General features: G+C 39.7%; 1 protein-coding gene and 1 non-coding gene across 2 annotated transcripts in view; both read right to left on the reverse strand.

The window, feature by feature from the left end:
• Patj (PATJ crumbs cell polarity complex component) overlaps nucleotides 1-27,712 on the reverse strand; it is a 357,561-nt gene that overhangs the window by 68,504 nt on the left and 261,345 nt on the right. Inside the window, 1 exon segment of the mRNA XM_047564312.1 lies at nucleotides 23,468-23,560. Within this exon segment, the coding sequence (XP_047420268.1) occupies nucleotides 23,468-23,560 (93 nt within the window).
• Trnav-cac (transfer RNA valine (anticodon CAC)) lies at nucleotides 7,437-7,509 on the reverse strand. Its single transcript has one exon. It is a non-coding gene; the product is annotated as a tRNA-Val (tRNA).

The raw sequence follows: 27,712 nt of genomic DNA on the forward strand, positions 1-27,712 counted from the left end.
AAAATTAATATGAACATCAAGGACAGGAGTGGTAACATGAGAAGACTTTGAAACTTGCTGTATTGTTTCCAAAATAATGGTGCATTCCAATACTGTCTTTTGAGGCCACAGGGTTGGGGAGTGGCAAGGGGAACTTAGGTTGATTTTTGCCTCATGCTTCCTTTACATCTAAGATGCTTTGAGAAATGAAGAAAGGAAGGAAGAAAGCTGAAGGTACTCTATCATTGTGATCTGTATATGAAGCTGGTTGAAGAAAATCAACATCAAGTCCACATATCAGTGCTGAGCTCACTGAAAAACAATCTATGCTGCAGATGTTCTGAGCACACAACACTGTCTTTCTCTGCAGGATATACTAACAATAATCAAAGATGCATTAGGTAGGTTAATAAGCAACATCAGGGGAAGGAAGGGGAAAGAAACATCCAGTGAAAGCCTACTAAATGCCAGGTACATCAATTACATTTAATTCATCTAAAAGAACTGTACCTTATTCACCCTTGATACCCAGTTCCTGGAAAATAGCAGGGATTCAATAATGTTTAATGGATGAATGAATGAATGAGCAAGCAAGGGAAACTCAGGGTCAAAAGTTAATGTGTAATTCAGTGAAGGTACAGGGACTTCTGTGTGAACTCTGGAAACTAAACTTGTAATTCTGGACTTTTGCTGATGATACCCCAATGAATGTGAATATTAAAAAAACACTAAGAAAAGACAAAAGGACTCCATGCTTGCTTAACAGGCAGTTAGAAATATAGGCAGTGACCTGACCTGCCTCTGACCTGTAGTTAGTCAGGGAACCATCCCCAGCTGGAGGATTCTGGTGACGCAGTGAAGTACCAGGCTGACCTTGGAGTCTAGAAATAGGACCAAGGTAATTGCTCCAGAACCATAACACTTCAGATTTTGTTATGGAAGGCTGTTTCTCAACACAGGGGATCATGCAATACACAACCCTAGGACAGTCCCACCCACTGCCTATCTGTATTGCCTTCTAGTGTTCAAAACACTCATACATCTGTGAACTCCATCAATCCATGAGCACCCCTGAGAGTCAGTCAATAATATTTTGTTTTGATAAATCAAGACACAAATGTCAAGTGACAACCCTGAAATCACACCACTAATTTGAGCAAGAGGTACACTGAAAGTCAGTATGTGAAGAATGCTACAAGTTTAAAGCATTTATCAAAGAGTGGCTAGGCCATGATTCTATGGGGGTTAGTTCTTTGCAGTTGTTCTCTCATCATCCATTAATACTGTATATATGCAGTATAATATATATACAGAGAATGGATTTGCTGCCATGTATTACTATAATAGATTATAAGAGTTGGAGTGGACTTTGCAGGTCATCCAAACCAATTAAACTAGTGATTCTCAACCCTGTTTCACAATAGGAATACCTAGGAAGTTAAAAAATTACAGATCTGGACCCCTCCCTCCATTCCACACCAAATATATACACACAGTATATATATATATATACTGTGTATATATATATATATACTGTATATATATATATACAGTATATAATACTGTATATATTTATTTAAAAAGACTTATTCAGTTACATATTGAGCAGTGATTTTAAAGAGAGAAAAGTGGAAAAAAAGACAATGAAGGTGTTATTACCACAAAACTGAGCACTGAAATAGCTGAGATAGCCAACTGCACAGAGGACCACATCTACCAGCCTCCTTGAAGGCAGGTGTGCCCAGAAGTCTTGGTCAGTGGGCTAGAAACAGAAGTAAGCATGTAGTTTCCAGGTCATTCTCTTAAGAGAAAGATCCTGCCTTTCCCTCCAACCTGGCTGAAATGTGGCTGTACTGGTAATAAATGGAGCAGCCATATTAGATCAGAAAATAGATGTCATGATTAGAGGGAGGTGATCCAGTAAGAATGGATATCAGATAAGAGGCTCCAGGACACTGTGGAGACACTATATTGTGCTCAAACTGATTATACTCAGACTGCCTTGTGAAATAGAAACTTCTTGCAGCAATTGAGTCTATATTTTAACTCATATAGTACGTTATGTCTGCTTTCATTTTGTATGGTCTCAAGAAAGAACATACATTCCCAACAAAGCTAAAGGCAAGTTACAGATTTTTTCCCCCTAAAAAACCATGTGAATTTTATAATGGGAAAGCACAAAGTGAACAGTACTAGATTAGGACTTTTATAAAAGCAGGGAATGATTGTAGCTCATCCCTGTAGCCCAGTTCCATGTAGCATCTGGTATTTAATAAACGACCAATAAATAGTGTAGAATTGAATCCAATTAAAAAAAAAAGAAAATAGGAGCTAAGGATGTAGCACTTGCCTAGTATTTGCAGGGCCCTGGGTTAATGCCAAGCACTGCAAAAAAAAAAAAAAAAAAAAAAAAAAAAAAAAAAAAAAAAAAAAAAACCCAAAAACAATAAAAATAAGGAAATAATCTATGGAGATCCAGTGAAGCATCTAAGTATACGTGTTGAGGCAGAACAACTGCTTGTAAGCCTCATGATAGGTGAACTTGGTCTCCTGTGGCTCATTCACTAGCACAAAATCAAACTACTAAGTATGGAGGGGAGGAGAGAATGGATTTGCTGCCATGTATGACTATAATAGATTATAAGAGTTGGAGTGGACTTGCAGGTCATCCAAACCATTAAACTAGTGATTCTCAACCCTGTTTCACAATAGGAATACCTAGGAAGTTAAAAAATTACAGATCTGGACCCCTCCCTCCATTCCACACCAAATAAATAGCATTGAAGTTGTCGAGCCCAGGGAGAGTGTTTCTCTCTCTTCCTTTCTCTCTTTTTACAAATTCAGACTTTTGCTTAGAGTTATACAGTGATTTTTTTTCCCCTTTTTGGTAATACAGATTGAACCCAGGGTCACTCTAACATTGAGCTATATTGTGAGAAGCCATCCTTATTTAGCAGAATCAGACCAGGTTGAGCCATAGGACACAGATGCCTGGCTTCTAGGAACTGCCGGGAAGCATGTGGCGCTGCATGGGAGTGGTTCCTTGTCTCCTTTTGGAATATTCCCCCTAAGAGAATGGCTCCCCCTAACTCCACCCTATCCTGTCCATCATAGAAGAAGCTCCTCCCAATCTTGCCCCCTTTACCTGTTTTTTTTTTTTTTTTTTTGCGGTGCTGGGGATTGAACCCAGGGCCTTGTGCCTGCAAGGCAAGCGCTCTACCAACTGAACTCTTCTGTAGTCACAAAAAAGGCTTATTATTTTCCCAGAGGAGAATACTTTAGACATTTCAGTGAACAGCCCTTACCTGTGTATTATAAATAAAAGACAGTTGGGTGAATTGTTGTTGTTAGAGGCCAGAACTGTCACGCCCCCTCATTTAAAAAGAGTATTGACTCTTGTGTGTTTATTGAGTAGATAAGTTTTTGGGTAATAGATTGAAAAACAGCCAACATCATCCTCCAGCAGTTAACCCTTTTCTCATCCACACGGGACGTGGCAGAGAGTCCCCCACACTATATCTTCAGTTCTTTTTTTTTTTTATTTTGGGACAGGGTCTTGCTAAGCTGCCCAGGTTGCACCAGAACTTGTGATCCTCCTGCCTCAAGTCTGCTGAGTAGCTGGGATTGTAGACGTGCGCTACTGTCCCTAAAAAAAAATCATGGATTCTTAACTCGGAACTTTAAGAGGTCCACAGAGGAATTCTTGGAGCTGTAAAAGCTCTGTGGTTGTATCAAAATTACACTTATTAGTATTTTCTGAGGGAAAGTGTTCAACTTTTTCAGGTTCCCATGATAGGAAAAAAGATCACTACTTAAAAGAAGACATGAATTGCTAAGTTTGCTACCACTGATTAACTTTATGACCTCGGACAAGTCACTTAAACTCCTCATCTGTAAACTGATAGTGATACATGGGTATCTTGCAAGGTTATGAAGGTAGGGATAATAAATAAACCTGTTACTATGCTAGGAATAACCTAGGAACCCACTTTAGAATAGCTATTTTTTTTTTCTTCGGTGCTGGGTGGAAATGGAACTCAGGGCCACACCCCCAACCCTATCAATCCTTTTTTTTCTTTGGTCCTCTTATAACATATTAATAAGCTATCAGGAGCTTCTCATTGAAAACCTTCAGGGATGGAAAACTCCATTTCCATGAAGAAGTTCATGCCATTTGGAGCAGCTTGAACAGTTGGGAAGATCTTTATAATGAGCTAACCTGGCCTCACTGCAGATGCCACCCACTGATCTCTGATCGTTTCTCTTCTGCAGTCACAGAAAAGGCTTATTATTTTCCCAGAGGAGAATACTTTAGACATTTCAGTGAACACTTTTAGGAAAGGAGAAGAAAGATCAGATAATGTTAGGATTCACCTCAGCTCAAAAATTCGATGGTTATAAGATTTTAGAGATGTTTGATACAAGACTAGAGATAGTAGTATATAAATGTTAACAACGTTAACAGTATTTGTAAACACATCGTATAACACAAAATCTGGCTTTAAATAAAGAAAAATGGCTTATGAGTTTTCACTTAAACTTAATTTGATTATTTTTCAGGTTCTTTCTACATCTGTTGATTGGTTGGATTTTTATGCATGCAGAGCTATGTCCCCCTGAGCCTAACTACATCTATTTTTTTTTAAATTTTAGGTTTTTAGCATAGAATCTTAAAGAATTTTCAAAGGGATTTTCTTTGGTAGTGTTTGAAATATCTTTATTCCTTGTGAGCTCTAGTTACCTATAGTTTCTGAAACATAAAAATAGTGAAATATAGGAATATGGAAATTTTATTTTATTTATTTGTCAAAAGTTAGGATTGATCTTATAGCAATCACCTCCACTTCTTCTAGAGCAGAGTTATAATGCACACCACCCCAGTAGAGCAAAACCTAAGTTCAAGTTACATACATTGTCAGTTGGGTACTCCAGTGTCTTTTGATGGTCTGCCACCATGCATTGATCAATCACCTGGGACAGGTCATCCTGAATTGTGAAAGATACAATCAGTTAGTGACATCGTAGGGCTCAGTTTGTACTTTCCAACTTTGGCAGTTAGGTATCATTTAACAGAAGCAACTACCAAGACATGTCAGAAACCAATGCATAGCCAAAGGACAGCTTATTAATTGAAATAAATGACACTGATAAATTGGTCAGAACGTTAATGTCTGCCTCCCATCATATTCTACCCTTTTATTATAGGCAAATTTAGAGGGGAAAGCATCTGATTACTTAATTTAAGGTGTGAACTTTTGCAGCTGGGCTGGGACAGAGGAAGGGAACATGGAGAGACATTGATTTGGACAAGAGAAAGGATTGGTTTACTCAGGTGCTTGGAAAATCTGAGAGATCACTGGCTGGGGGTCCAGCACCCAGAAGGTGGTCAGGTAAGCTGATCTGGAAATGAGAAGGGACTTGGATAATGGAATTCCTTAACTTAAGAGTTCTGCAGGGCTGGGGGAGATAGCTCAGTCGGTAGAGGTGCTTGCCTTGTGAGCACAAGGCCCTGGGTTCGATCCCCAGCACAAAAAAAAAAAAAAAAAAAAAAGAGTTCTGCAAAGCTGAGCAATTATTTGACCTCTTTAAGCCTCAATTTCCTCATCTACAAAATTGAAAAAAAAAAAAAAAACAGTAGTCATACTACAAAGGATATTAAAAGGATTAAATGAAGCAATATATGAAAGTACTTGGCAGAGCATTTGGCAAGTATCAGAATTCGATGACGAGCATCAAATGATGCTCATATCAATGGAACTGAGCTACGTTCCTAACTGTGGGGTGGATCGGTCAGAACAATGACCTGGAGAGGACACTTCCTCCTTTGGGGAATGCTGGAATAACACTCCCCAACTGGCTTTCTTTTCTGGCTTATTCACACACCCCTTCCTCAACAGGCTCCCACCAGATTTGTAAGAACACATAGGTAACAACTGGGTCATGCTCATTGTCCATATGCTGCTCATTAGGAGATCAGGTAACAACCCATCCTGCCTCATTAGTTCTCTATTGGTTTACATCCTGAGAAATTTAACCCCAGCACAGAATCCTGAGACTGCAACCTAGGTCCCCGGATGGCTGTGACTACCCTTAGCTGCTTAATACCTGCTTATTTTATAGGACTGGACTCGTCTCACTCATCTAGATTCTCTTTTATTTCCCCCTTAGAAACCATGTCTCCCCCCCCAACACTAAAACTTTGTCCTGAATAGATCATAAGACATAAAATGAACTTAAAAGTTACCACATCCTATAATTCTTCCCTGAGCCCTTGGGAGGTAGCCCTCCATGATCATTTTATCACTATTTAAGCAACCCTATAAATAGTGTATCCTTTTATGTATGTCTCCCGTGCACATTATGATCAACTTTGCTTCCTCAGGTAGATTTTGGAGCCAGACAGGAAAGGAAGGATTAACAGTGAATGTAACTCTGGCCTCTACTTTATAAAGGATCATAGTTAAGAACAGAGAAAAAAGACATGGAAAGGTTAACCAAGCTAATAGGTAATTTTTTAGAGTAAAAATTTCAAACTTCCCTATAAATAGAAACCATTGGTATTTTTCCTTCTGGTGTGGATCAAACAGAGGGAGCAATGGTAAGAGTCTCCTACAAAAATGTAGAAGCAGTAAGTGAGGAACTGAACTTCTGAAAAGGTGTTAGAAATACCCAGGTGCCCAGGTGCTGCAGGAAATCAAACCCGTGCTTGAAAGTGGTGGGCCAGGCATTTACTCCTGCCAGAAGGGTGCGGGCTACAGGAATCCGCTAGCAAGCGGGCTGTGTCACTAATGCAGCACTGCCCTCCACCCGACTGGAGGAGCTTGGAGGTACAATCAACACGATTAGCTATTTTTAAAAGTGGGGCGGAAAAGGGCTATAATTAAAATGGATCCCGCTAAGGCTAAATACTATATTCTGAAAATGGAGCACAAAGTTTGGGCCAATGCAACATCTTACTTCTCATGCTGGCTACCCTCAGACCTCTGAACCCAGGGAAGGGGCCAGTAGTACTGAGGACAATGGTGGTGACAGCTGATTCCTACTAAGCACTGACTATGTGCCTGATTCTGAGCTAGGGTCATTACATATCTACTGATGAACATGACAGGGTACTATTATCATTTCTTTTTAGAGTAGAGGCAACTGAGGCACAGAGAAGCTAATTACTTGCTAAGTCAGAACTTGATGGAGACACACCTTGCTCCCAACCAAGAGCAAACAGCAAGGGGAAGGGAAAGCACTGCTGACCTCCAACACCACAAGGAGGCTCTCAGGCAGCAGTTCCATGATTAGGTTCAACACTGCATCAGAACAAGTCATGCCTGCCTGTTTTGAACTTGGATGGGGGAAGAAAAACCATGGCCACCGTAGTGACCGTGGGTCACTTTCTTTTGTGTTTAAACATCAATTTAGGATTTGCTAATCTCCCAACTGTGAAAGATTATTATTATTATTTTTGGTGGTGCTGGGGATTGAACCCAGGTCCTTGTGCATGTGAGGCAAGAACTCTACCAACTGAGCTACATCCCCAGCTGTGGGAGATTATTAAGTCAGTACTTAATATTACCAACCAAAGTGCTTTTAAACCTGAGTCTGGGAACATTCTAACATGTTGACTTTGCACAGAGAGTCCCTTAATAAGAAGACTGAGGAAGTATATTGAAAGATCATATTGTTTGAATCCATCCCATTTATTCTTGATTTTACTTCTTGTGCTTTAGGAGTCTTGTTAAGGAAGTCAGATCCTAGGCTGACATGGTGAAGATTTGGGCCTACTTTATCTTCTAGTAGGCTCAGGGTCTCTGTTCTATCACCTAGTCTTTGATCTACTTTGAGTTGAGTTTCAAGCGGGGGTTTAATTTCATTTTGTTACATGTGGATTTCCAATTTCCTGTGCAGGGAAATATTCACTGTAGAAAAGATAGCCTATTCAACAAATGGTGCTGCATTTGTTGAATATTTTTCGTGCCTGTCTAGTATGAGGTAACTGTATTTATGGGGGTTTGTCTCCGTGTCTTCTATTCTGTACCGCTGGTCTATGTGTCTGTTTTGGTGTCAACACCATGCTGTTTTTGTTACTATTGCTCTGTAGTACAGTTTAAGGTCTGGTCTTGTGATGCCTCCAGCTTCACTTTTCTTGCTAAGGATTGCTTTGGCTATTCTGGATCTCTTACTTTTCCAAATGAATTTTCATGATAGTTTTTTTCTAGTTTTATGAAGAATGTCATTGGGATTTTAATAGGAATTGCATTAAATCTATATAATGCTTTTGGTAGGATGGCCATTTTGACAATGTTAATTCTGCCTATCCGAGAGCATGGAAGGTCTTCCCATCTTCTAAGGTCTTCTTCAATTTCTTTCTTTAGTGTTCTGCAGTTTTCATAGTAGAGGTCTTTCACCTCTTTTGTTGATTTGATTCCCAAGTATTTTTTTTTTTTTTGAGGCTATTGTGAATGGGATAATTTTCCTAATTTCTCTTTCATTAGATTCATCACTGATGTATAGAAATGTGTTTGATTTATGAGTGTTGATTTATATCCTGCTACTTTGCTGAATTCATTTATTAGTTCTAGAAGTTTTCTGGTGGAAGTTTTTTGGATCCTCTATATATAGAATCATGTCATCAGCAAATAGGATAGTTGGAGTTCTTTTCCTATTTTCTTATTCATATCCCTTTAATTTCTTTCTCCCGTCTGATTACTCTGGCGAGAGTTTTAAGAACTGTGTTGAATAGAAGTGGTGTTCCAGTTTTTAGGGGGAATGCTTTCAATTAAATCAAGAATCAATAAATGGGATGGTATCAAACTAAAAAGCTTCTTCTCAGCAAAGGAAACATCAATAATGTGAAGAGAGAGCCTACAGAATGGGAGAAAAATCTTTCCCATCTGCACCTCAGATACAGCATTAATCTCCAGGATATATTAAAAAAAAAAAAAAAACCAAAAAACTTAACACCAAAAAAATCAAATAAACCAATTGATAAATAGGCTAAGGAGCTGAACAGATACTTCACAGAAGAAATACAATTGATCAACAAATATATGAAAATGTTCAACATCTCCAGCGAATAGAGAAATGCAAATCAAAACTAAGAGCTCATCTCAGTCCAGTCAGAATGGCAATTATCAAAAATACAAGCAACAATAAATGTTGGCAAGGATGTGGGAAAAAAGACCCTGATACACTGCTGGTGGAACTGCAGATTGGTGCAACCATTATGGAAAGTAGTATGGAGATTCCTCAGAAAACCTGGAATGGAACCACCATTTGACCCACCTATCCCACCCCTCGGTTTATACTCAAAGGACTTAAAATCGGCATACTACAGTGACACAGCCACATCAATGTTTATGGCAGCTCAATTCACAATAGCTAAACTATGGAACCAACCTAGGTGCCCTTCAACAGATGAATGGATAAAGAAAATGTGGTACATAAACACTATGGAATATTACTCAGTCATAACAAAGAATGACTTTATGATGGTAAATGGATGGATCTGGAGACTATCATGCTAAGTGAAATAAGCCAATCCCCCAAAACCAAAGGTCAAATGTTTTCTCTGATATGTGGATGCTAATTCACAATAAGGGGAGGGGGCTGGGGAAGAATAGAGCCACTTTGGATTAGGTAGAGGAGAGTGAAGGGAGGGGAGGGGGTTTATGGGGAGGAAGGATAGTAGAATGAATCTGACATTATTACCTTATATGCATATATATTACATGACTGGTGTAATTCTACATTATGTATAACCAGAAAGATGAGAAATTATACTCCATTTATGTATGTTGTGTCAAAATGCATTCTACTGTCATGTATAACTAATTAAAACAAAATTAAAAAAAAGAAAATTAAAAAAAATACACTGGAAACCAGGAAAAAAAAAAAAAAAGAAAGATCATGTTTCATGAAACAAACTGATACATATTCTGTTGGCATTATGTTAAACCCTTAGCACAGTATTGTGAACTCTTAAAAGCTGATGTTTATGGGTCAGGGAAATTATTTTGGTCAATAAAAGGAACCCCTGAGTTGGGTACAGTATCAGCAACTTGGGAAGCTGAGGCAGGAGGACTGCAAGTTCAAGGTCAATCTGGGCAATGCAGTGAGGCCCTGTCTCAAGATAAAAAATAAAAGGGCTGGGGACATAGTTCAGTGGTTCAATTTCTAGTATCACCAAAATAAATCAAAATAAAAATAAAAAAAGGAAGACATTTCTGAGGGATGGGCATAAAAAGTAACAGAGAATATATGTGATAGATGGTAATGACAGAAGGGTCCTATGGCAGTCCCTACAGTTGGTTGTCTTTTGTCCCAAATGCCTCCTCTAACTGGTCTGAGGGTAGACATCTGAACCAAACAAGACCATCCTACCCAAAGTGGACCCAAGGGAAGAGTCAGCTCCTTTCTGGCAGACAGCTTCTGGCCTTCTGGTAGCCATATTCACACCATGCTTAAGCAGGTCAGCGGTAGAAGGGAACTGACAGAAAAGCAAAGACGTCCTTTGCAGATCTCCAATTTCAACAGTCCCTGAGGCTGTGTCAATCCTGAACCCCCGACCCCATGTCCGGTGGAAGAAAGGCAACCTGTAGCCTTTCAGCAAATTTCCCTTTTTGCAGGAAAAGAATGGTGGGGGATCTCATGAAAATTGAAGGAATATTAGTAGACCAGAGAAATGGGACCAGAGAAATGAAGAGGGGAAGGAAGGCAGAAATACTGGGGAATGATACTGGTCAAATGATATTGTTATATTGTGTGCACGTATGAATATGTAACAACAAATCTCGCCATTATGTACAACTATAATGCACCAATAAAATGTGGGGAAAAAATTTCCCCTTTTGCCTAAGTAAGGTCAAGTTGAAGTTCTGTCACTTGCAGTGAAGAGATTCCTGCTTAAACTGGGGTGGAGCCCATCTGTCCCAGAAGGGACTTGGGACAACAAACTCAGATGCATGCAAATGGCAGTGAATGAGGTGAAATGAGTGTAAGACAGCACATTAGTGAGGGAGGGCTCAGACCAAATGAATTCAAATTCAACAGGTTTTAAACACGCCGGTCACATAAACGACAAACACAAATGTCTGCTGCTGGCTTTTGGATTGCCACTTTGTAGCCCTGGAATGGACTAGAAAACCTTTGCCTGGATCAGTCTCATCCTAATTCCAACTCGTCCAACCACCTGGATTAGGTGAAATTGCATTAGCACAACACTTTTCTTTGCCTTTCAATAAAACTTAACACTAAGAATTACTTACTAACTTACATATTTATTTATTTTTTTGAGATGGGGTCTTGCTATGTTGCTCAGGCTGGCTTGAAACTCCTGGGCTCAAGTAATCCTCCTGTCCCAACCTCATAGTAGCTGGGACTACCGGTGCATGCCATTGTGTCCAGCTAAGAATTACTTATTTAGCAGCTGAGTGGGGTGGCACACATCTGTAATTCCAGTGACTCAGGAGGCTGAGGTAGGAGGATTGTGAGTTATAGGCCAGCCTCATCAATTTAGCAAAACCTCACTTCAAAATAAAAACAAAAAGGGCTGCGGATGGAGCTCATTGGTAAAGTGTTCTGTCCTCGGTACCATCTCCATCCACTGCCCCCATGCAAAAAAATGTGTGTGTGTGTTTGTGTGTGTGTGAGTGTGTGTATAAAACTTAAAGTTGGATGCAAATCCGAGCTGCAACACTCAACAGTTGACCACCTCTGTGCCTCAGTTTCCTCATCTACACTATGGGACAGTAGATCAATCTCCAGTGCTGTGTCTTCTCCACCCCATAGGCCCTGTGGCTAGTACCATGGCCAAGACATAGCAGGCCTTCCATACAAACTCGCTTCATTGCTGAAAGAGAAGCTCCCTTTGAAAAACACCACAACCAAGACAGACCTTAGACTCTAAAGTCTTACTATTATGTGCATAAACCAGGCTTCCCCAGAAAGCAGAGTGCCATAAGACAGTGCCTGAGCAGCGCTGGCTTCCAAGGGGTCTGGGGCTCAGAAGATGGACCCTCACTTGGGGAAAAGAACCCTGAGTTCTGCACTGAGTGTCACATCATTTTGCTTATTTTGGGGCCTTAGTGTAAATTAATTTTTAGAGACTATGAAGAAGTCATAGTTTTGTACTGTGTGTGTGTGTGTTGCTGGGGATTGGACCCAGGACTTGTGCAGGTAAGTCAAGCACGCTACCAACTGAGTTTTATCCCCAGCCCTTCTTTGGGGCCTTCGTGCTAAGAACTACAACTGTAAGATTATTTTCTCAATTTAGAAAAAAATCTGATAGCAAGTGATTCCACCCAGGCAAGCTAAATTTCAAGTTGAATAACAAGTCTCCACAGCTCCAGTTACAGGGAGTAGACGAGAAGGTGCGCAGTTGTCAGAGGCATGAGTCTGTTAAAGATGTGCACCTGTATTTCTGCTGTCTCTGAGTTCAAGAGGTTACTTTCCTGGTTGTCCTCATGTCTCCAAGTTATTTTCATTTGTCACACAGTGGGGAAAAGAATGGAAGAAAATACCAAAAGTTTTTCTTTCCTTTTTTATGCAGTGCTGGGGATTGAACCCAGGGCCTCACACACGCTAGGCACGTGCTCTACCACCGAGCTACACCCCCGCTCAAAGCTCTTCTCTTGTGACTTTCATGAGGGAAGTAAATTTGACTGTGAATCTACTGATTTTTTATGACCAGGAAAACAGAATTTATCCCGTACGCAAATCTCCAGTGGTTTTCAGAAACAGAAGAGATAAAGAATGATGAGCTGTGAAAAGTGTCACATATTCGAATGCACTTGAACTCTGCCATTGGCAATTTACATACTGTCACAAAAGAGAGGCTTGTGCTGATTCAGGCACATTCTCCTGCTCCTCATGGGGAACTAACTTCCAGACCCTAGATATAGATTCCATTTTCACAGTGGGTTTGAAACAGAAAGTAAGATTCATAGTGACATCTGCTCCCAATAGCCAAACCAGAAACCCAGCAGTTCTTGATGGACTGCAAATTGGGGGTAAAAATGGATTTTAAATACACAGTTCAGGACCTTGTTTTAAAAATGAACAGGATATTACATTTGGGAATTCCAACCTTGAAGTAAAACCTAACAAGAAGCCTAGAAGTATTAGAAACACATTTTAAACTTGAATGCCGGCACTTTCAAAAAAGGAATATTTTAAATTAAGCACAGGAGTCAAAATTGATAAATTAAGCCTGCATCAGAAATCACATGCCATATTATTCCCTTAAAAATCAAAATTCCAAACTGAACTCATTATGGACCCCCACAAATCTGGTTTTCCTTTTTTTTTTTTTTTTTTTCTAAATTTGTGACAACATCAACCTCTTGTCCATCCAGGTTTAAAATTACAGACTGTTTTCGCTGACTTCTCCCATGACTGCTTTCATTGAATTGTTTCCAAGTACTTTTAATTCTTGCAACACAACATGAGGCAAAGTAGATTCTTCTCAGACTGCAATTTCACAGGTCAGAAACCTTTGGAATAAACTTTGGGGATGCAGAATTACCTTTTCCTTAAGGGGCAGCAAGTAATTAAGACCAGAGAAATATTAGGTTGGAGCAATCTAATATTGTTGCAGCATAATTCATAACTTGCCACTTTGTAAGTCAGGAAATGGATAAATATCAGTGATTTCAAAGTGATTTCTCTAATCATGTTAGTTACTATCAGACATGATTAGAAAAATACCATATAGGAAGAGTCATTTTAACACTAAAAATTCAGGTAGGACGCAAAGAGAAATTCTTTAAATTGAACAGACACAGCTTTATGAAGCATGCTATATGGTTATTATTTTTCACTCTCCCCACAGAGACACAGGGTCTAATAACTTTAGTATTATTTGGACAGAAGAGAGAGCTTAGGTGTTGGAGTCTGAGAATGGTTCATATCCTGGTTCTCCTACTTTAGGTTATGACTTCCTTAAACTTCAGCTACCACTGAGCTACATCCCGAGACCACCTTCTTCTCTTCTTCTTTTTTTTTTTTTTTTTTTGAGACCCGGTCTCCCTAAGGCTGGCCTCAAACTTGTGATCCTTCTGCCTCAACCTCTTGTTGCTGGGACTTCAGGCATGCACCATGACGCCTAGGAGACTTCAGCTTCTTTATGGGTTAACAGCAACTATCTCTTTGTAAAGCATCAAGGCTATGCTCCCTTTCATTTTTTGAAAGTCAGTGAGTCTAACACTTAAGGCTTTGAGTCCTTCCCATGGCATTTACAGACTCTTAGCCTTTGGCCTAATAAATTCACTTCTAGCATGCTTAGGTCTCTCATCTGCAAAATGCAGGTGATATTAAGAAAGTTTTCACTCATGGGGGAGATGGAGATAACACACTCTGCTCAGTTCCTTAAAAAACGAGTGCTTGATAAAGGTGGACTGTACTGTTGTTAGTACTGTTTCTGTCAGGATCAATGAGATAATATGTAAAGTGCCTTCTAGAGTGACTGGTACCTACCGAGAAGGCATTAAATTATAGTTCCCTGTATTACAGAGACATCTACAAACAGTCAAGAGTGAGTTCATCACCTGTCCCCCCAAATCTCTTCTTCCTCCTGTTTCTTTTTAATTTATTTTTTATTATCGTAAACAAATGGGATACATGTTGTTTCTCTGTACATGGAGTCAAGGCATACCATTTGTAATCATAAATTTACATAGGATGATGTTGGTTGATTCATTCTGTTATTTTTTTTCCCTCCCCCCCCACCCCTCTCACCCCTCTTTTCCCTCTATACAGTCCTTCCTTCCTTCATTCTTACCACACTCCTGATCCCTAACCCTAAACCTAAACCCTAACCCTAACCTAACCCTAAACCTAACCCTAACCCTAATGCTAACACCTCCCACTCCCCTCTCCTGTTTCTTTTCTAGTAAACGGCATCAAAGAACCGCCCTTGAATACCTGAGAATCATTCTTGCTTTCTCCTGTTTCAAACTTGATACCCACATAATTGTTAACTCCTATCAATTCTAACACCTGCATATACTGAAAGTTTGTCCATATTTCTGTGCCCTCGCTACTAGTTCCTGGTTTGGGTCATTATCAACTTTCATTTTGGTGACTCGAATAGCTTTTTAACTCTCTCCTTGTCTTCAGATTTAATATCTTTTAAATGATTTTTCACAGGGCACTCAGAAACCTTTCAAAAAGCGAATCTCATCATTGAAATCCTATTAAATTCCACTCCAAAGGCTCCCCTTGGTATAAAGACCTTTCTCCTAACCCTCAAACTCCTGCATGCCTAGGGTGGTCTTGGGCATTAGCCCAGGGATGCAGACTTGGCTACCTACAAGAGATGGGTTAGGGAAGGCAGGCCGGTGGGTAGGGGTGGGGTAAGAGATGGCAGAAGTGGGACTGAAATCAACTGGCAGTACATAGTTGAGGGCAGCTTGGAAGGCTGGTCCATTTCCAGTAGAAAATGGAAACCAGGATTTTAATGTAAAAGCTCCTATCTATAAACTTAGCTCAAACATCTTATATTGTGTAGGCCAAGGGAAACATGTCCGTGGGCTGATTCGGAGTCCTCACAACTGGTTTATGATCTCTGTATGAGACTGGATACAGTATACCCCTATACAGGAAAGATGCCTTATTTATCTTTATATCTGTGGAGCTTGACACATCATAGCCTCTAGGAAAACGTGTACTGAATAATGAGAGCTCTGGCACACCTAAATTTTTGATAGTCACAATTTGGTATAGTGCTAGCTGTCATTTACCGAGCTCGCTGCATGCCAAGTGTTGTGCTAAGAGTTTCACGTATAAAATCATCCTTGCTCCTCACAACAAAAAGGTGGGCATTATCCTTTTCCACTTGGAGAAAGAAATGTAGACAGATAGCATTGGACATTTTACCAGGTACCAGCTTGTGAGTGGCTGATGCAGATCCAAGTCCTAAAGAGCTGAGAGACGTCAGTTGATTCTGACGCCTTTTCATCTGGGAAGGCAAGTACTCCCAGTTCATTAGAGATGAGAGTAATACTTATAATGCATGACCCTGATCTTTCAATTAGTATATTTGAAAACTGTATGTGGATCAAGCATATCAGGTAGAGGGTAAAGATGCTCTTATGATTTTGGTGTTTCTAGCTGGTAGGGACTCTAACACGGTAAATGTGCTGTCAGCTGTGGTGTGAATTTTCATGTCACAGCCCACTTAGGTTATTTCCAGAAACACTTCATGCTTCCCCAAGCATCTTGCTACCCTGTAAATTCTAAAATATCCACAGAGCCTGCAGGTTGGATGCCACCTTTGAGTTGACTGGAATACGTTCATTTTTCTATTCGTGCGCTAAGGGTCAGAATTATATTTTGCAATGAAAGATAACTGTAAAGACAGACACCACTGACAGTGTGAAAATTCAAACAGTTTTGAAAAATTGTAGTAAATTGGAATGTTACTGAGGCTGCTGTACATGAACCAGGTGTGTAATGACAAGTGTCACTTGATACACAGACTGTCTATCACTGTGAGCAAGTTTTACAAAATGGTGAAAGAACGCAGGGGACATCTGTTGGGGCCATTTCTAGCAGGGTAATAGTGGGCTGCTGGCCAAACTCTTGAATACTGCTTGTTCTGAAGACCCAGATAGTGAAACTACTGCCATTTAAATAGCTCTAAACTTGCAGTCACAGGTAAGTTTACAGAACACATACAGAAGCAGTTTTCTATGTTGGGAGCAAGAAGGCCAATTCTTTCACAGGCAACTCTTATAGTACTTTCCTGGTAAACACAAACAGTTCCTTGAGGAAGAGAAAGCATGTCTTGTATATGATCTCTGCAAAGACAAAATATGAGAATACACACTGCTGCCACCATCTTGCAGATTGCCACTGCTGCAGTGAAACTCCCGTCCAGGCTGCTGGCTTCTGCTCTGGCCTGATCACCACACTGCAGCCCCTCCTCCCACAGTCCTGCACGGCTTCCCCTTGCTGTCAGCCTAGGGGCCACCATTTATGTATAAGTTCTGTGTGTTTCATTTCTCTTGAGTATATAGTTAGGAGTGAAAGTGGGTCATATGGCAACTATGTTGAACTGCAAACAGTTTTCCAAGCCACTGGCACCACTTTCCATTCCTACCAGCAATGTAAGAGAGCTCCAATTTCTCCACATACGTCAGCACTATTACTTTCTGTCTTTTTGATTGCAGCCATCCAACTGGGTATAAAGTGGTATCTTACTGTAGTTTGGATAGGCATTTCTCTAATGGTGAAGCTATAGAGCATTTTTTCATCTCTTTATTGCATATTCAGTCCTGTACCCACTTTTACTTGAGTTACTTATTTTAAAATTATTTTGTTGTAACAGGTTGCTTTCTTTACTATTAGTAACTATCGCGGCATGGAGAAGAATGGTCAAGATAAAAGAAAAGGCAAATTGGCTTTACATCAAAGCAAAAAATTATGGAATCAGACAGGGTTAGCATATAAAAATAGAGATAAGAAGGTAGTACTGTTTGTTCCTTTCCTTCTTGCCCCTTCCTTCTGAAATAACTAGTAGTTTCTAAAGACAGTAGGCTGGTGTGAGCACCTGTCTTCCACCATTTCAAGCCCTATCAGAAGCTCTGACTGTTCTGCTTGCCACTGAATTCCCAGTACATATACCATGTCTGACACACAAGAGTTACTTGATTAGTACGTATTGTTTAAATAAATGGATCACACAATGGTATTTCTTCTATTTTAAGAAAGGCTGCCTACATAAACTACGTAGGGTAGAGAAGATGGGTTTTAGAGGCAAAGAGAAATGGGTTTGAGCCTAGTTGTGCTGCCCAGCAGCTGTGGGATCTCAGCAATGGGCATGCCACCTTACAGAGTCAGTTCTTGTCAGTAAAGTAGGGCTAATATGTGTGGCAGTGGGTTAAACAAGGTAGTGGTACAGGTTTGCTTCTTGAAACATTTTAGTTTCCTTCCTTTTATGAAACATCTGTTTAAGATCTATACGCAGCTTTAATTATTAATGTAAAAGGTATGACAGGCAAACTTCAGCTCTTTACCAGCTTATGCATCAGTCTCTTACATTAAGAGATGAAGATTAAGACAAAGAGAAATGAAAATCACAAAGTTGAGTGTCAGTGTAACTTTGTTGTTATTATGTATCTGGTTGAGAGGCAGCCCTGCCACATGGTTCAGAGTATAGTCTCCAGTCTAGAGTGAAGGTAATTCTAGACACTTATTTAATGATTCAGTGCCTCAGTTTCTTCATCTCTGCTAACTTCATAGGGCGGTTATGTGAAAGCATGAAAAGATCAGAACAATGCCTGGCACACACACATTCAATTAATGCTGTCTACTCTTATTAGCAGGGACTGTAAATGACAGGTATCAAAGTGACTGCACGAAGGGATATGCAGAAAGCCAGTAAAGCATTGCTTCTGGGTAAGTCTGTGACTATGGTGACTACGTTTCCAGAAAAGACTGGTCTTTGCATCAAGGGAGTAAGATCTGCCCTCAGTGTGGCACCATCCAACTAGTTGAAGGCCAGATAGAACAAAACGGCAGAGGAAAGGCAAAGTCTCTCTCTTCTGGACCCAGGACACCATCTTCTGTCCTTGGACATCAGAACTCTAGGTTGTTCAGCCTCTGGACTCTAGGACCGGCAGCCCCTCGGATTGTGAGGCCTTTGGACTTGGACTGAGACATGCAGCTGACTTCCCTGGCTCTCCTGCTTGCTGACAGCCTGCTGTGGGGTTTAGTATCCATGATTAGGAGGTCAATTCCCCTATGATATCCCCCCTCATGTACCTATATATCCTATTGGTTTTGTCTCTCTGAAGAACCCTAAATAATACATTAGAAAAGTACACATTGGGGGTTAAAATGTTCACTTCAATTTTTTTGTTACACCTTAATGCTTTACTCAGAATAGCTAATCCTTTTATGGCTAACTCTTATTCCTTTAGTCAGAATTATAAAATTATCATTAACAACAACTCACTTTTAAGCAGTGATTACAGCGTACTCTGGTATGTTCTACGTAGTACTTCACAGCTCTTAGCTCCTTTAACTCGTACAACTTTCCCTCATTTTATAGATGCAGAAATGGAGGCACAGAAAGGTTGAGTTATTTCCCTATGGTTATACTGCTAGGATATGGAGGAATCAGGATTTGAACTGAAATCTGGCCCAAGTAATTGTACTCTTTAAAAAAGGATCATATGAATACATATATCCTATAAATTTTAAAAACATTAAGTTTAACCCAAAATATTAAAATAATTATTTTAGGGACCTCTTAGCAAGTTAAAAAGGAGTACAGGGCCTTTCAGAATGAGTCCCGGCTTTCCCAGTTCCTAGTTTTGTGATACTTCACTGAGCAGGTAAAGTCTCATCTATAAATCTTGGATAAATACTTTCTGCCCTACTTTTATATAGGGTTATTCTGGGGGATAAGCTTGAATAAGATCATGAACGAACTGAATACCATTTTGGAAAAAGATGAGATACTCAAAAATAAAGTGAATGAGATAGATGAAATTTTGTTTTACAAATTGCAAAGCTCTGTGTAAATATTTTTTAAAAGTTCTTTCAGAAGGCTTAAAAAATAGTCTTAACAGGCTCTCACCTAGAATTCTGAAATAGATTCCAGATGCTTCCCTGCCTCCCGTCTCTCACAATTGGAATCCACGCTTAACAACCATCATGTGATTCACAAACAAGCTATTTCCCCCTTAAAGATATTTTAGAGAGACGGAATACCTTCTGAAGACATGGCAAACTCCTTGGTTGTGTGTTGAGGAACCACTGAGACGGACCAGAGCCAACACCACTGCATGGTGGAGAGAGCACCGGAGTCTCAGCTCTGGGAAGGGTGAGCAGCCCTGCAGGGTAGAGCTAGTTCTCTGGAGAGCAGCTTCCCTTAGGGAGCAGCTTGGGCATGCACGTGATCATCCAGCTCTCTCACACATTTAATGAGCACCGAGCACAGAAAGATGAATCATATTTAAATTTAATGAATTAAACGAATTAAAGATGAATAATCTTTTAATTTAATAAATTTAACTAATTATTCCATAATTCACAGCACATAGTCTCTTTAATAAATATAAAGCTGCTCCCCTGCCCTTTACCGCTGCAGTCATTTCCCTGCCTCCCAACTTACAACCTAGCTTGTCAGTCTGTGAACATCCTAGCTAGCTCTTGGTTCATCAGTCAGCCTGCAAGTATCCTTCTCCGTTATTGGTCCCAGTTAGCCCTCGGAATTCCACTGCTTAAGAATAGCTCCCCCGCCATTTTCTCTCTCTCTCCTCCTTTCATGCTCTCTCCTCCTGGCTTTCACTCTCTCTCTCTCTCTCTCTTCCTCTCATTTTCTCTCTTACTCTGCCTGTTTGCTTAATAAACTCTCTTATGTGAGTTCCCACGTCCGGAGTGGTTTCTGGGTTCTTACACTCTTCAGTTCTGTGATTCCACTGTTCAAGGCTATTGCCCATTGTTGTTCTACAAAAGCTTAATCCTGACTAGCTACCCCATAATCCAGACTGGGTTTTTGGTTTGGTGGTGGGGATTAAACTCAGGGCTTCAAGAATGCTAAGCATGTGCTCTACTATGGAGCTGCAACCCAGCCCACCCAGACTATTTGATTCATCTGGTAACCCTTGTTGACTTTAGGCCAGCTTCAGCATTCCACTGCCTAATCTTTAAAGGTTCACCTTAAAGGCCCTTATTCTAAGAAGCAGCCCCTAATTCCTGAATGAGATGGCTTTCCTACCTGCTTTAAATTCCCATAACTTACCCCCTATTCCATGCATTTCTGTCTGCCTGGTATAATTTTCCAGATACAAATTCTAATGTGGGGGTGGAGTTCTATACATCTCACTGGGGTAGGGTTCTCTATATCGCAAAGTGATTGATTTCTAATGTAAGAAATCATGCAGGAAACACAGTCTGCATGATTTCAAATTAAAAAAATAGAAACGCTTTTTATATTGATTGTATTGGTTACAAATAGGTCAAAACTGATCAAATTGCATACTTCAAATATGTGCATTTTATTGTACTTCAGTTTTACCTCAATAAAGTTATGGAAAAAAATTCTATTATTCTGACGGATGTAAGGGATAAGCCCTTTAAGAGCAAGGCCTAACTAAGTTCTTCTCTTAGAGAAAACTGTAGGGTTCTGCACTGTGCCCAAGGAGACAATTGCCTATTGGAAAACAAGGAAGAACTTTGAGGAGTTTGAGCTTATTCTTTTCAACTAAGGGTAAGAATAGTCAAGGCCTCTACAAACCAGATGTTGCCCTTGGACAAGGGACATTCAGCAACAATCCTAGGATGGTGAGGCAATATTATAAGAGAAACAGTCAAACAACAACTAGTGATGATTAACAGTTATCAAGATCCTATTATAAGAAACCAGTATATTAGGTTGAACTACATATTTTTCCCTATCAAATGGTGATTTCATATGATTCAATCTAATATTTTGCCAATTTATGGATTACCCATCTCCCTTCCACTCCCCACCCTGGAATGAGTCTATGAGGGAGGCATTTTTTGAACATTTTCCTAGTCTTTGGAACACAGTGGTATTCAGCAAATATTTGTTGAAGGAATAAATTAAGTTCTGACACTTTGTCTTATATTTTGTGGATTTATTCTGAATAGTTCATTTTTTCCCTCACAACATCCTGATCCCTGTCAGATGAAGAAACTGAGGCTTAGTGAGGTCAAGTAATGAGCCCAACACCATATTCTTAATTAATACTTTATGCTAGGCCACTCATATTTACATTATCAGAGCTGTTCATTTCCAAGCTATCTTTCCTCTTCTCAACTAAATCATGCAAAATTCCTTTGGAAATGGTAACGAAGAAATTTGAGGCTTCCAAAAATAAAGGTGGGGGAAGGAAAAGAAACAATAGGAATAAAGAGAAATAGTAAATGGGTTGGGGAAGTCTGTTTCATCTGTTAGATGAAATGACATCTAAAGCTTCCAGTCTTTCAGGCTTATCAGCTGCCGGATGCTTGAGCCCATCACTGGAGTTGCTTGCATAGGAAGGGAGTAGATGGAGGATGATTTTGTTTGCAGGCTACCTGAGAATGTCACTGGGACACCATAGTCTTCCAACCAGCAAGGAAGTGCTCTACTTTTTACCATTTCCTATGAGATGAAATCAGGAGCCCCTACTTAGAAAATCATGCTGCTTTAAAAGACTTTTCCCTAAGCTATCTGGAGATACGGTACCCAAAGAACAGGTTAACATGTTTTTAAGTGAAGAGCTTACAGTATGAAATTTGTTGATGTCACACACTCCTCTTTTAGGGCTAATGAGTGGCCTTTGTTGGAAAAGGAATGGTTTAACCTGTGGATGCCTTTTCCATGGACAATGGTCCTATTCTTAACGCTGGGGGTCCTAGGTCCCAGGTAGCTTTGTTCAGATGTGGCCCATTTACACTCTTGCTGATGAGTTCTTTCCTTTTCACCTGAAAGAATCAGTTCTAGGATACAGAATTTTGGCCAGTAATCAATCCATCGTTAGTTTTCTTTTTTTTCTTTTTTGTTTGTTTGTTCTTCTCACCATGTTGCACAGGCTGGTTGCAAATGACTGCCTTGCCTCAGCCTCCTGTGTAGCTGGGACTATAGGAACATGGTACCATGCTCAGCTTCAAAATATATTTTCTAAATGGTAAAAGAAGATAAATAGATGATTTCTCAAACTCCCTGAAGCAAAATAAAACTCCAGGCTGTCTTAAAATAAGAGTGACTAAGTGATTCTAAGTGATGAATTCTTTGAGTTTTGTTTTTATTTTTTATTTTTTATTTTTTGGGTACTGCAAATTGAACCCAGGGTCCTTTGCCACTCAGCCACACCCAAAGTCCTTTTTATTTTTATTTCTAATTTTGAGACATGGTCTCACTAAGTTGCTGCGGCTGGCTTTGAACTTGCAATTCTCCTGCCTCAGCCTCCTGAGTTGCTGGGATTACGGGTGTGTGCCACTTGAGATTTGGATTTCGAATCACAGAGAAAAAAGCCTCACATTTCTTTGTAGAACTTATAGTCCAACTCTGGAAGTTCTTAGCTGCAAAACAGTACCTGGTACATAGCAAGCATTCAACAACTACCAAATAAAATATCAAGCATTAGGTTACATAAGGGAGGAGAGTTCTCTAAAATCACCTCTGAGGCCCCAGCCCCTGGTGATTATGTATCTTTTACTATGAATCAATGGAAAACACTTAATATCTCTTCCTGTGTCTCCAGGACACTCCTAGCCCTGTAAAAGTCAACACTAAAACAGACTTAAAGGGGCAATGGCTTTTTCAGTCCCAGACAGCACAACTCAAGTGTGAAGAAGGCAGGAGATGGTGCTATTCAGTGTGAAAGGGTTATCTGCTGTGTGGAAAGCTTCTCCTGTCTCAGAGATCAAAATTCCAAGGGAAGCAAATACAATAGATGGTCCTTTCCAAGGTGGTACAAAATTAAAATAAAACAATCCCCCAAAAGAACATCAAATGAAAAACACCCAGGGTTCTCACCAGGTTGGGGCTTTCACTTTCGGGCCATTGTTGAACACCAACTTCCAGGCTGCCATCTTCCTCACTGCTAACAGGTTCTGTGCCACTCTGATCCTGTGGGACATTAAAAAGAAAATGGCAGAGAAGTCGTTCTTCACGTGAATGACCCCCAGCTGTACACTCATTCGCAGTTGCTGAGTTTATTTTCATTTTTCTCCTGCAGAAGTCATTCCTGTGGTCTTTCTAGCAGAAGGTCATTTGGTGTTTTTGTCACTTAATTTTATTTATTTTTGGTGGGTATTTATCCCTGTGGTTTACAGATACGCCTTAGGGAAAGCTGGGCCCTATCTCTGTTCTAGGCAAAGGCTTGACTGCCTAAGGTCAATCTCATTCTTTTTCCCAACAATTTTGTCAGGAATGGGTACCTCAGGCATGGATTTTTTTCTCTCTCTCAGTTCTGGTTAATGAGACAGAGAGAGAGTGTTTGCTGGACACTTGTGGGGAAAGTTCTTCCTTAATCTTAATAGAGCTGTAAGATGCCGAATACCTCTCAGAAAGAAAACATGGAGCCCAAATTGCCACAGGCAGCCATCACATGAGGATGGGGGAACCAGCCTTAGGAAGAAGCTGAAATAGTGGGGGACAGAGTGAAGACAGAGATGGAAGGAACTGGCCCTCTAAGGGCCATGGGATTGGGCAAACTTGGAGCACAGTCCTATCCTCAGCCACCTTCTAGAATGAGAACTAATACATTTCCTTATTGTTTTAGCCAGTTTGAGTTATTCTGTTACTTTCAGCCAAAGCTTTCTCAGTGAGGCAGTTGTTTATTTTATGAACAAGACTAAAACTCCGTGAGAATGTGTTCATCTTGTTTATTTTGTTTTTGCAGTGCTGGGAATGAACCCAGGTCTCACACATGTTAGGCAAGCACTCTACCACTGAGCTACATAACCTGCACTATCTGGTTTTATTTTTAAAATCAAGTACTTAGCACTGTGTCTGGCACAGGAAAACCTGATGAGCACTGGTTGAACCAGTGAGTATATTACTTGTTTCCTTGATTTTTTTTCCCCTGCAAAAATTTAAAAAAATGTATTTTTAAAACACATATGTTTTAAATATATACATGTTTTAATGGGACTTATTATTACTAGATGTATAAATAAAACAAGCTCCATTAAAATTCTAACACACATTAGGCACATTCAATTGAATTATGACATACTAATTGCTATAGTTAATTAACAACCGCACCATCCTGGCTTACTACAAATTTGGATGTGATAATTGTGGAGAGAATAGTTTGGTTTTGGGACAGTCGTTCTATTTGTAATTTAAGAAATGTGAATTAAAGCAAAGGCACAGTATTCTTTCAGCTATCAAATGGACAACATAACAGAAAAAGAACATTCAGTACTGATAGTATTGTAAGGAAACAGGAACTTTTACACAGCATAGGGAGAATGTAAATTAGGGCAATATTTTCCATAGACAACATGCATAATATATGTGCAATGAAATTATCTACAAGCACATAAAACACATTTTAAAAATTGCTTACTTATAGGAAGTGGGATTAAGGAATGGGAATTTTTTTATTTAAAAATTTTTTAAAACATGGTTGTTCCCATGGTTGTGGAATCCATGTTACCTGTTTGTACAGGCACATGACACAACAATATAATTTGGCCAATATCATTCCCCAGTACTTCCCCCTTTCCTTCCCCTGCTCCCTCTCCCTGGCTTCTTTCCTCTACTCTACTGATCTCCAGGAATGGGAATTTTTATGTTAGTTATTTTTATACTGTTTGATCAGAGAAGAATTAGCATTGCACAGAATTAGCACAGAATCTGCTAGTGTAAAATAAAGGAAAAAGAATAAAAATAAAAAGAGGGTTATGAGAAATAACTAAAAGAAAAAAAAATCATCTAAGAAAAAAAAAGAAGCATGGACTCTGGATATGGTCACATCTAGGTTCACATTTCAACTTTGCCACTTGGAATTCTATGACTTGGGGCAAGGTGCTTTCTCAATCGAATATAGTCATGGGCTATGTGACAATGTGTCAGTCAATGAAGGGCCACATACTTGATGTGGTCCCATGACAATGGAGTTGAAAAATTCCTCTTGCCTCGTGATGTCATAGCTATCGCGAGGTGGCACAGGGCACTGATGTCTGTGACGATGCTGGTGTTGGCAAACCTGCTGCACTGTCCACTGCAGGAAAGTCTAGTACACAAGACAGTCTATGCACAAGATGCAATATTGACAATGGTAATAAACTACTGTTATCGACTCATATATTTACTGTACTATGCTTTCTATTATTCTATCATTTGTTATTATACTGTAATTTCTGACTTTATAAAAAAGTTAACTGTTAAACAATAGGCTGTTATGCTAGCAATTTCCTTATACATCTCATGTTTACTACGTTTCCTGATTATGAGTCCATCATCTTATGTTAGATTTAATTTCATGTTATTTTGCTCATCATGACCTTAGGAGCAAAAGGCTACACTAAATACACACATATACTGTATAGCCCAGGTACGTAGTAGACTCTACCATCTAGGTTTACGTTTATACTCCCAAGACATTTGCATAATGATAAAATCACCCAATGATGCATTTCTTAGGACATATCTCTGCCATTAAGTGACACATGACTCTACTTGTATTTAAGTACAGATAAACCAGGTGTGGTGGCACATGCCTGTAATCCCAGTGACTCAGGAGGCTGAGGCAGGAGGGCTGCAAGTTAGAGGCCAGCCTCAGCAACTTAACAAGACCCTAGTGAGACTCTCTCAAATAAAAAAAAATGAAAGGGGTTGGGGATGTGACTCAGTGGTAAAACACTTCTAGATTCAATCTCCAGTACCTCCTCCCCCCAAAAAAAAAGTACAGATAAAAATGTCGATTAAAAATACTAACTTTGCTGGGCATGGTGGCACACCATGGGATCTATAATTCCAGTTACTTAGGAAGCTGAGAGAGAAGGTTCTCAAGTTCAAGGACAGCCTAGGCAACTTAGGGAGGCTTTGTCTCAAAATAAAAAATTAAGAAAAGGTTGGGGATGTAGTTCTGTGGTAGAGTGCTTGCCTAGTATGCATGAGGCTCTGTGTTCAATTTCTAATACCACACACACTATCCTCCCTCCCCCTATACCAAAAAAAAAAAAAAAAAAAAAAAAACAAAAAAACCCCAAAAAAACTCCTACCCTATTTAGGCTATTGAGTTGATATGTTAAATATCTATGGGAATAGCACCAGCTGCAGTTAACTTCTGTTTCTGGCTTTTTATTGAGGCAGGTTTCTTTCTTTATTTATTTATTTTATGGTGCTAGGGATTGAACCCCGGGTCTTTTGCTTGCAAGGCAAGCACTCTACCAACTGAGCTATATCCCCAGCCCATGAGGCAGGTTCTTTATTGATATACTGTCTCATGTAGCCTTCCTAAACACTATATACCACCGTGATCCCAAATCATGGATCAGGAAAATGATACATTTTAAGAAACTTGCTAAAGGACCTAGCTAGCAAAGACAGACATAGGACTCAAAGCTCAACAAGACTGCCACCAAGGGCAAGACTCTTGGTACCTGTGCTAGGCCTAAATAAGCTCTCTCGTTCTTCCTTCAGTATTGCTGACAACCAATCTTACAGAAGACAAGATCCAGTCTTTTAAACAATTACTGTCGGGCTGAAGATGTAGCTTACTGGTAGAGTGCTTGCCCAGTGGGTGTGAAACCCTGTTCCATCCTTGGCACACAAAAAATAAAATAAATAAAATTTAAAAATGTCATTTGACAATGGATTTTTTTTTTTTTTGGGTGCTGGGGATCGAACCCAGGGCCTTGTGCTTGCAAGGCAAGCACTCTACCGACTGAGCTATCTCCCCAGCCCCTGGATTTTTTTTAAAAGGTGTTTTAGCATTTCTTTTTTTAAAATATTTTTTAGTTGTAGTTGTCGTCGATGGTCTTTTATTTATTTATTTCTATGTGGTGCTGAGAATCAAACCCAGTACCTCACACATGCTAGGCAAGAGCTCTACCACTGAGCTACAGCCACAGCTCAGATTTTAGCATTTCTTAACCAGAAAATTTCATTAGCTACAACATTCTTCTATCAGTGAATTTTGGGTAATCACGAAGTTACCCAATTATGTAAGCTGCCCAAGTTAAGAAATCTTGAAAATGTTTAGATTTTCAGACAGTGGGTTAAATTTTATTTATTTTATTTTTTATTTTTTTATTTTTTTGGGTG

This window comes from Sciurus carolinensis, chromosome 1 (assembly GCF_902686445.1).
Source record: "Sciurus carolinensis chromosome 1, mSciCar1.2, whole genome shotgun sequence".
NCBI lineage: Eukaryota > Metazoa > Chordata > Mammalia > Rodentia > Sciuridae > Sciurus > Sciurus carolinensis.